Source organism: Lupinus angustifolius, chromosome LG19 (assembly GCF_001865875.1).
Source record: "Lupinus angustifolius cultivar Tanjil chromosome LG19, LupAngTanjil_v1.0, whole genome shotgun sequence".
NCBI classification, from domain to species: domain Eukaryota; kingdom Viridiplantae; phylum Streptophyta; class Magnoliopsida; order Fabales; family Fabaceae; genus Lupinus; species Lupinus angustifolius.
This window is the reverse complement of record NC_032027.1, coordinates 16874567-16886535: the sequence shown is the minus strand read 5'-3', so window position 1 is coordinate 16886535 and position 11969 is coordinate 16874567. Positions and strand designations below refer to the sequence as shown.

The following is an 11969-nucleotide window of genomic DNA, read 5'->3' as shown; positions in this document are numbered from 1 at the left end:
TGAATTACTATTCAACTTGCATCTTGAATTCTATATAGTGGTTAAAGTGTTAACGTCTTTTTAAAATAAAAAATATAAAGAACTAATTTTGCTAACGTCTTAGAAAAATACAATAATATAAAACTACATAAACGTAGTAGGCTTGGTTTTGCTACTTTTGACGCCTTGGACTTTGGGTTTTTTTTATCAAGAAGGAACAAAAGAAAAGAAAGAGAAGTTAAGAGGGCCCATTATTGGATTGGAAGTATATGTTTAGGCTTATTATATTGAACATTCTGTCAAAATTATCTACAATCTATTTAAATTCATCCAATTAAATCCATCAAAATCTATTCATTAGGATTAATGAATTTAAATAAATATAATTTAATGGATAGTGTTGATAATGGATGGATTTAAATCCATCTATTATATCTAATAAATATTCATGGGTACATCCATTTGGATGGATAACCAATCCATCCAAAAAATAAAAACAAAAATATTTTTTCTTATAAAGCAACATGCAAATTCAACTTTGCTATGTTAACCTAATGTACAAAATATAAACCAATGTTATTAATATTGTACCAGTTAGAGTACTGGTATAGTAATATGATGGTTTAACAAGTGGTTCAATATTAAACTGCATATCGATGAAGTTAGATATTCATATATTTATACTAATATTAATGTCGAAAAATCAATAAGAAGACAATAACTATTTTTATTTATATCACTGGTTAAAAATGTACATTGCATACTATGTTTAGATGTATAAAAAATGTAGTAGTTGTGTGTTTGATAATTCATACAAACATTTTGGTAAAATTAAATCATTTTCATTAAAAAAATAATTTTAAATGAAACCAGCCGGTATGACTGATACGTTTGAATTGAAAATCAGTCGATATACTAGTTTTTACCAGTATAATTGCATGGCCGGTATAAATGTTGTATCGTAGTTGTATTAAGACTGACTCACCGGTTGACCAATTCAACCGACCAACAAAAACCGGTATTGATACCAGTAGTATAAACTACTCTCTTCCTAACAAAATGATTCACTCAACAATATTATCTTTTTTATCAAAACATTCTTTCAAAAAGTTTCAATGATGATTAGTATAACATTTTGTGTCATGATTGAGCACAAGAAAAAATGCATGATTACACAACACAATATATCTGACATCACTTACACTGTTGCATTCAGAGCTTTCACAAGTAAATTTAAATACTGAATTTTTAAAAAATGTTAAAAAACACATTTTAAAAATGTTTTATTAGAATGAATATATATGGATGGATTGGAATCCATTGTATATAGATGGATTGAAATCCATTGTATATAGATGGATTATATAGTTTAAAAATATAATTTTATGGATTAATGGATAGTTTTCTATCAATTATGATCTAAATCTATTTTCATACAAATTCATCCAATTGCCACACCTGAACATGATTCACCTATTTTAATATAACTTGGAACTGAAGAATGCATCATTATTGTGATTAGTTATGCAACTAGAGGTAGCTTGCAATTTGGTATCGATAATCTATAATATTTTTGGTTATACTTTGTTATTTGTAAACCAAAAGTAAGCACGTTTTATCTGCTTTGTATAAACGTTTTACTCAACAAAAAAAGATGTCTTGCATTTACACATTATCGTTATATTATTCCCTATTTAGAGGAGTGTAATATCTATGCATTTATGACATAAAAGTGTATACATAATTAATGTACTATTCTCCATTTATTTGGATCATTTTTTTAAAGTGTCAATGGTGATTGAAATTAAATGATAGGTGATACAGTGACAATGTAAAAAACTCATACACTGTTAATGTATACATCGTTTTTATGTTATATTTAATTATTAACAACTCTATAAAAAGTAATCAAAGTAAATGATGGATAATTTAGTTACTATGTATAAACCTTTATAATGACAGTGCATAAATATTATATTAAAAAATATTGGATGTTCTTCACATCCTTTTTTGGAAATGAACTAATCATTTTTGGGGTACGTGGTTGTCTCTCCCAACAAATATCGCTCCAAAGAATTAAACTTTTGAACTTTTGGTTATTCTGAAATCTAATGAGGTCTTACACCATTAAAAATACGACATTTAAAAAAAAGTGGGTTTAAAAAAAACTTGTTTTTAAAAAATGATTCGTTTTTAAAGAATGATATTTTAACAAATAGTTTACTAAAATAATGATTTTTGAAAGGATGGTTTTTATAGATTTATGGTTGAATTGAAATATATTTATTAAGTTTGAATTTGAATAGATTAAATAATTTACATATTTTAATGAACTTATATAGATTTGAGGATGACTTTCCACCTATCTATAACTATCTAAATTCATCCAAAATCTATCCATTTATAAGGGTTAGGTTAAAATATAGACGTATATACATAAATAAAAGCATCATTATCTTCATGCTACCACAAATATCTTAAAACAATTTTTTGTACACTTTCCATAATATGACATCATTTAAGTAATTGAACTACTCTTTTCGTCCAAAACGGATATTACATCTTTCCACGCATTCTCATAATTCAAGTTAAAAATATTCTGCAGGTTCTGGAACTAATTGGTGGAATTTTTCTAATAGGGATCAATAAACCAAGTTTTTAACTAGGTTTCTGAACATTAAAACAATTACAAACAAGATAGTTTTTGAGAACCCAACCTTTCTCATATATGACATGCTAGAGTTAATTTATTTAAACTCTTGAAACCTTCTAAAATTAAGATACATACACTGTTCTCCTATGTTAGTTATGTTAGCTTAAACATTGACTTACATTAATTTATATTAGTTATCTAAACGGTATATGTGGATGAGATTATTACTTGTTCTCCTAATTTTCTTTATATTTTAATAAACTTTTATTGCTGGTAAAAAAATCTTAAAAATTTGTAATCAGATCCCGGAATTTTAAAATTTATAATTGGATTACTAATTTTATAAATTTGTAACTGAATCCCCAAACCTTCTCCTTCCACAAAATCATCTTGATACAACAACAAAAATAATCCACTCACATAAATTTACTTGATGCAAACAATACAATAACAACAATAATCAAATGTGAAAACAAAACACATTATATAATAAAATAAAACATTTATATTCTTGGCCAAAAAGAAATCAATTATGCACCTCTTATTTAGTATAAACTATTATTATAATTAGTATTTTGGTGTGTACCATGGTGTCTTTATTATTATTTAAGGAAAAGGGTTTTAGGGACTCAATTTTAAATGATCTTGAACTTCAGGGACAAATTTATAATTTTTACAGATATGGAGTTCAATTAAAAATAGTTAAGAAAAACTTAAGGAATCAACTATAAGTCTTTAATATTAAAAAACCCATTTACAAATAGTTTTAAGATCAACAAAATAAATTAACTATATTTTAAATATTTCTCTCTTTTTATAGGACGACCTAAGCCTATATAAAATTTTAGAGGTGAGGGTTCAAATTTATCATTGGCTTATCTTTTTTATTTGGAAATTTAATTTTTCAAAATTAAAATAGTAATAATTAAAAATAAAAAAATGTAATTGGTGTTAATTTTCCTCATTGTTGGTATTATGCTTGGGAGTATTAAAAGTATATTCTGAGACACAGATAGAATGTTTTTAAATTTAATTCAACATATTTGACAGTTACAAAATTCCACCGCTTGAAATTGACTTTACCTTTCCAAAAAAGTAGATTGTCAAAAGAATAACAAATTTGGTCATTTAGAAAAATCAATTTGATCTTCAAATACTAGTATTTATATAATATAATCGAATAATTATTATCTCTACTCAACCTTAACTTATTTTTAACTAATAAAAATAACATAAATAATTCTCCAGCACTTCGATTTAAAATTATCTAGGTGGATATTGAAATTATGTCTTCTTTATTTTCCTTTTTCACATTGAAAATTATTTTTTAAGAATTAAAATAGTAATAATTTTAAATCAATTACGTCTTTTTGAAGATCACGGTTACATTTCTAACTGAATATTGATCACCTTTGTCATGAATTCAACTCCATCCATCTACAACATCATGATTTGGTGTGGAACTTCTAAGTAAATTTAAAAGGTCTTCTTACTCTCTTTGCTCTCAACTGAACAAACACCGTCTCCAAGTAAATTCGAGGACCATACTTCATTTCTCCATTCCCCCACCACCATAGATTTGACTGAAACATCTTTATCAAGTGTCACTTGAAACAATCTAACAAAAGAGTTTTTAAGAGGTTCTCTTTCCGCAATCAGACCAAAATCTCACATATCTACATGAGCCCAATTTCCTACTCACTCCTTCATCCAACCAACCCTTCTAAACTCCTTTATCATTACTAAGATTATTTACTTCTCTCCACCAAAAAGACCCTTTTTAAAACAATGAAGATCACTATCCCCACCTACACATTGAAATTCAAAATTTAAAAACAATAACATAGAAGTGGAAAACCATGTGTACCCTTGGTATGACAGACTTACAATGAAAATATTATACTTTTAATAATCAAACATTACTCTTCATGCGATATATCTCAGTAAATACAATTTTGAACCTTCACCAATCACAGAAAATGCATTAAGGATTAACCATTACCACCACATACACCTATATATATATATATATATATATATATATAAATAAATAAATAAGTATCAGGATCACATGTTCTCATTCATATCTTATGTAGTGTCCTAAGTCAATAAGAAAACTTCATTCATTTAAAAAAAAATTATAAAAAAAGAAATTAATATTTTAATATTATTTTGTGAAGTTTGATGGGTGGAAGATATGAAGACAGAAAAATTATTCTACCTCTAATCCTAATCCATATAAATAAGGAGTGAAACTCCTCTCCATTAAATGGAGAGGCAAATGTTATTCAAAAGTAAAGAAAATGCAATACACAATGACATTCATAACCCTTTTATTTAAAATGATAATGATATTACACTTAAATGTATTTGTCTCTCCATTTGAGAGGAGTCTCAACTCATAGTGTTTGAAATTTTCAATCATCAATAAGCTGTATATTGATTCCTCCAATTTTAACTTTCCCTTTCCCATACCTTGGAACCAATGTCACCACAACACTTTCATCATCATCAGCTCCTAAGTCTTCCAACAAATCCGTTAAAGCTAGCCTCAAATATGTATTGGTTTTCTTCTTTTTGTGCCTAGGAGAATGAGGCACACTCACAAAGCTTCCAGCAAAGTGTGCATTATCTGGCTTGATCACCTTATCATCTTCGCTATTAATAAGAACATCAAACTTCACTGGCAAAAGCCCATCATACTTAATCCCTTCAATCACCAACACTTCTTCCTCTTCTTCCTTCTCCTTCTTGCTCCTACTCTTCTTTGGCCTCTCCACAACGGTGCTCACAACTGAATCCAAAACCAATGGAAACTCAACACTAGTATTCCTTTTATTCTGAACCTTAGCCCTACCAGGTGTTGGCTTAGCATGTAGCCATGGAATATCAACATCTTGGTAAACATATCCAAGCCTTTTAGTGTCAAGGCTATCCTTAACTTTAACACGAACAAGATTCTTATTCTCATCGTAGAAGATAAACCCAGATTCTAACCAATCTGAGTCAGTGATATCCTTTCTTTTCCCACCAAATGTTTTCCATATGGTCCAAATTCTATCAATGTTTGAATGGTGAGCAAAGAAAATGGGATCTCTTGCAGCAGAATAGAAGTTCCCCATGTCCTCAATGTTTGGCTGGTTTAAATCACCGGTCCAAATATGAACCGGACCGTGTGGAACATTCTCTACTGAGCCAGCACCAGGGTCAGGCTTATCCCCTGCACGGTAAGCTCTTCCAAAGAAGAGTGTTGGAGTCTTGCCATTTGAGACAACTTGCCTATACATTATGGCAAGGTTAGCAGAGACACTGACATTAGGATCTTCCATGAGATTATAGTCTAAGTCTATTAACTTTGGTGGTTGATGATTGGGATTACGGAGGATATCATAAAGAGGTGATTTAGGGTCTGTATAAATGGAAGGAATTTGCATGCCACGTGGGGCATCATAGTTCCAAAATGGTAGGGCAAAGGTAGTGTCATTGATCAAGCTCCCCAAGATTTTCTCATGGAAATAAGTGTACCAACGGTGCCAAGGAAAGAAAAGCCATGAGTTATGGATATCTAGTTCAAGGTTTGGGTACCCTACTTGGTGATATGCTGCATCACAATAAGCACAATGAACATTGGCTTGTTGGTAGAAACTACGTGGATCATTAGATGGAAGTGCTTTCATTAGTGCAACTGCTTTCTTATACTTGGCTATATAGTCACTATTGACCAAATGTGCAGCTTGTCTTACCCTCAACTTTTGAGTAGAAGAAGGGAACTTGAAATCTATGATGTTTGTGGAAGATGGTGGACAACAATCGGTGGAATTTGCACCAGAGGGAAGATCCGCTGGACCGCATGTGGTTGCGTCCGGTGGGGATATCGGAGCAGCCAAGGCCAGAAGGTTGTTGCTAAGAGTGGCAACACCACAAAGTCCTACAAGTACAATAACAATATTGATAGAGGACAAGAAGAAAAGTGGTGAGATGGAAGTCATGTTTTGTAATCTATATTGTTTTGAATCTTGAAGATTTACTAGAGTTTTCAGTCCTGTTATAATGAGCTGGGTTGAAGATCTTCCTTATAGTTTGTGTGCAATTAATGTATCAATAGAAGCCAATTTCTGGTACTAGCAAATGTGGTTATACCTCATTAAGATTTGTTAACATGTTGCTATCTTACAGCAAATATTGGAGAGTAAGGTTTTTAATATTTGAATTTAACACTAACGTGGAGAAACTGACTACACTAGTATTGTTTGTCACTATGTCTGATTATATATAGTTCATTCAAATTTCATTAGGGAATAGGGACTGACCTAACTCCAAAGTTTTAATACATAATAAATTCATGAAAACAAAAGGGTCTTTCTTTTCACAATAACTTTGTATATATAAGTTATTAACATGTCCATTAATAACTTTGCGTACTTTTCTACGTAAGTAGGCTACTTGAGTTGGTGTAAGTAGTGGTGGTGGAGTAATCTCATTTGTAAGGGTTTGATTTACGTGTGTCTTTTTTATAGGTAGTATCGTAGGATGGAATCACTTATCTTAAATGGTGTCTCATGTTCTATTTTAAGTCAATTATATATTAAACACGTGGATAAAATAAAAAATTTAAAAACAAAAAGTAATAAATAGAACACTTTAATTGATTTGAGACATGAAATATAACACTATTTAACCATAGTGATTTTCATCCGATATTTTATTGGTGATGTAATTGGGGTGGGGAATCTAAAATGTACTTGGTACAACAATTTTTTTGTGACAACAATGTGTGTTCTTGTACTTTGGTTATGGGAAGATTTTGTGAGGTTTGTATACAGATAAAAGATGAAACAAAATAATGTTAATTGTGTTGTAACCTAATTTTTTAAGATAAAATATTTATTTATCCTTTTGTGATTGCCAAATATTTAATTGTTTATGGTTAATTCTTTTTGCCATTTGCTCAAACCTCCATGTAAATAAGGGATTGAGATATGTTGAAAATAAAATAAAATCTCTCTCATTAAAGCCTTCAATGAATTAAATGTTTTATTTTTTATTCAAAATCAAACCAATAATTGATTACTTTAATATTATTTAAAATTCGAATATGGATGTGAGATTGCTTCCGAAACATCCAAAAAGATCTTATCTCGAATATGAATGTGGGATTGCTTTTGAAACATCCAAAAAGTTTTTGATAGATTTATGGGTGGTGGTAGGGGGCGTCTTAAAAGCTCTTGATGCTTGACTGTGATAAAGAGTTAGTTGGGAGAATGGATGAATGTATTATGGATTTGGAAGCTCACATGAAGGTGAAGTCTATTCCATTGGGAACAATAGGAGTATGAGGACCTTATAAAATTACTTGGTGATAATGTATTGTTGGGAATGTTTGAAATATATTATTATATAAAGTCTCATATTGCCTAGTAGTATTAGAATAGAGTAGAATATCAATGTTATATACTGGACTCAAGTCCATGTTGTAATGTGCACTGAATATAATTAACTATTAATGGATTAATTCTAGAAATTAATCGGTAATGTTTTAGGCTAAACCTCGGTCGAGTTTTAGTCTTATTATGATTTTATTGCTTTCCCTAATTTTTCAAGATTTTTGGAGAATAAAAGTCTCCGAGATGATTTCGGATCGCTTTAATGAGTTTCGGCCAGAGAAAAATGTGATTTTGAGTTCCGTAACTTAGAATTGAATTCTGATTTCGCCGTTGACTTTGAAATATTATTTCGAGTCAAAATAGACACCAAGTTTGTCTGTAACCCATCTCTTAGATATTTTTCACCTCCAAATTCAAGTTTAGGCGTTTCGGGCAAAAAACTTAAATCGGGAGATCGTGCATCCCCAGACGAAGTTACCTGAAAATACTCGGGTACGAATTTAATCGTGAAATCTCATCACATCAATCAAGTCGGAGTATTGGTTGCATCATGAGTCAATTGCTTGTCAATAAAGTAAAAGCAAATCTTTCCATATCTCATTATTCACTCACCTAACCTCCTCTCACCACCATGCATTGACACCTCCACCCAGACAATCTAAAAATCAGATTTTCTTCCAAAAAAAATCTGAATTGATGGGAAGGAGGGCACTCCTATTAATACCTCCACCTCACTTTCTCTCTTTAAGCTAAAAACCTCCTAAAAAGTGCAAGGTATTCTCTTCTTCTCTTCTCCATCTCACACCTACACCATGAGATACTTAGCATCTCTTAGTATGTTGTTCATGAGGTTGAGTTTATATTTTTTTAAGTGTTTTTTTGGGTCATGATTAAATGGGATGATAGTGAAATCAAGTAAACATTTAAGGAATTTTTAACTTATGTAAAACTTTTCCATTGTTTTTGGATTGAAAAATTATATCCTTGGACATGAGTTTAGGATAATTTATTTTTCTATTTTAATGCTGGAAAAATTTGATGTTGGTGTTTGAATGTGTTTAAAGGTGATGATTTGTACATCAAAAGAATCTTTAATGTGTTTAATGACAAGTTGAAAAACTAAAATAAATTCTTGCCATTTGGCCTAAAATTCTTGGTCTATAGAAAAAGTTTATTTTCTATTTTTGAAATTCAAAATATTTATGAGTTTAAATGTGTTTTAAAGTGTTAAAGTAGTGTTGTTAGTATGTTTAATGAATGTGTTATCAACACTAAAAAACCATATGATTACCTAGAATGAAATGTTGTTGGATGACATCTCTTGGGCACATTGGTGAAGTTGTGAACCATATTAAGGAAAATGATGAGTTTTTGTTGAAAAATGTTGTTTTTAAAGTATTATATGTTAAGGGTTTAATTAGTAAATGTTATCGTTTGATTTCCAAGTCAAAGTAATGATTTGGGATAAAAATAACTTATTAAAGTCTTAACTTTATAAACTTAAAGTGTTATGAAGTCTTTGATAGTAAATTAGTTAAAATGTGGACGTTTTTAAGATAAGCATACTTTAAAGTGATAAGTTTGACTTAAAATTTTTTGATTTAAAAGTGTTGATTTTGGCTAAGTTAACTTACCCTGAAGTGGTAAGTGTGACTTAAAAAGTCTTAATTAAAGTGTTGATTTTTATTTAAATTTGCTTACTTTAAAATGACAAGTTTAACTTAATAATCTTATTAACAGCATATATCTTAATATTTTTGCTATTGCATATCATGTAACTTGGGATTATTAGATTTTAAAATTATTTTTAATTAAAGTTTTTCATTAATCTGAGTCTCACATTCTTATTTTTAGATATTATTGTGAAAACTATTATAATCAATTATAAAATACAAATTAAAATACTGCCGACACCAATGGAGGAAAGTATGAAGTGAACATGTGAGTTTGAACCTATGGGATAAGGTAAATTACTTATGGCTGGAGGGGAGATATTATGGGTGTATATTCTCTGAAGAGACTAACTATTTTTAAGGGTCTATATTTTAAATTTTTTAATAATTTTCGAATTAAGCAATTTAAAAACTTGTAAAATTCTCATTCCCTCACATTAGTATCAGAGAGGATCATAATATATAATAAAATGTCATTGTGAATTTAGAGTACGAATTTGGTTATCTTATCAGAGCATTTAGGAAAAATATTTATTTTCTGTAAATATTTAGGAAAATATATCATTAATACTGTTTCGAGTGAGATATTTTAATTTGTAATTAATGTCACGTTTTTTATTTATTATTACAAACTACTCATTCATTTTAATTTTAGGTGATTTACACATATTAATAACAACAATTATTTTTTAAATATCATAAAATTTTAATTTTACTCACCTAATTCTTCTTAAAAAGAACTATCATTTCTCATTAATGAACACATGAGAAATATTTGAAACAACAAATGATCATTAAGGTTTATAATAAAGTTAAAAAATATTTTATAAAAACATTAAAATCATGTTTTTTTTTGTAACGGGGCAAACAAGCGGGAACAAACGATAATAGTAGTGGACCACTACTAGGTACTCAAGTTCCGTGTTAATTTCAACCACTAACAAAAATAAAATTGACATTTAAAAAAAAATGTATGTCATAATGTAAGAGATTTTTTAATTATTATTATATCATCTATCATTCATTTTATCGTATTTGACTTTTAAATATACGTAATATAAAGAAATGATAGATGATATATTGAATTAATATTAATCTTTATATTAACATTATATAGACATTACACTTATCTTTACTTGCGCTTTCAAGATACAAGGAAATATGATTAATAAATATAATTGAGATCAGGAAAATTGTAGAAGATATGAACGAAGTTTGACATCCCATATTGAATAGACATTGTTGATCTACCCAGTTATCAAATGATCCAAAGTCAAGACTTCATATTTGCTGCCTCTACCACTTGTTTTACTAACTTCTGAGTTGAGTTGAAGATGATAATATTCCTAGCAAACTAGACAAACTAAATTGTTGCTAATCATATAATACTCTATAACTTCCGTCAATTTTTCTTAATTGGCATATCCATGTGAATGGAAAATCGTGTTTTGGTTCTCAAGGTAGGTCAATGCAAAGGTCCAACAATTTGTATATTAGTTGCCAAACTAAATAAGTGTCGTGACCTGATTTTCAACGGGAAGACCGACCTTGCAACTTAGGAAGAGGTGAACTCGATTACGACATCTCCCAAATGATTTAGAGTAACCACTACATTTTTTACGATTAACACATAGAAAACTCTCTTTTAAAACCAAATTGGATAAAAATTGGCTTTAAACAAAGACTCTAAGCTTGAGAGTCGAATACATGACTGACAAATGTATTAGTACATTGTCCGTCCATAATAAAATGGTACTCTCGTTAATAACATGGATTTTTATACCCTTAATTAATTTTTAAACATTTAATTATTGAAGCAAAATATTGAAGCAACAGGAAAATCAAGACCACGTAGTTGTGGGTCGAAATTTGATTTGTGTTAATTGTTTGATAAATTGATTTGATTTTTATTTTTTTGAAAGATGATTTAAAAATTATTTTTGTGCTTTAAGAGATTATAGCAACACCCTGCACTACAACTCAACTTAAAATTATATATTTATTTAGTTAATGAGTCTACACCATAACTCGATTAAAAGGGATAATTTTATTTATGTTAAATTATCCACTCACTTCTCTTAAGCAATTATGATAGTAACATTCGTCTCTGCACCAAAACTTGACTAGAAGAAGTAAGTTTGTTTATATAATTAATTATTTGAACATTTGAATTGATCATAACAACAACATGCATATGCTCAATTAAAAGGGATAAAAAAAATTCTATTAATCTACATGCTTACTCCTTTTAAGTGATTATGATAGATGCACTCATACTTG

The 11969-nt window shown here is 29.3% G+C and overlaps 1 protein-coding gene across 1 annotated transcript; it reads right to left on the bottom strand.

The window, feature by feature from the left end:
• LOC109333626 (polyphenol oxidase, chloroplastic-like) lies at positions 4954-6669 on the bottom strand. Its single transcript, XM_019569148.1, has one exon. The coding sequence runs from the start codon at positions 6619-6621 to the stop codon at positions 5050-5052; it is 1572 nt and encodes a 523-aa protein (XP_019424693.1). The 5' UTR covers positions 6622-6669; the 3' UTR covers positions 4954-5049.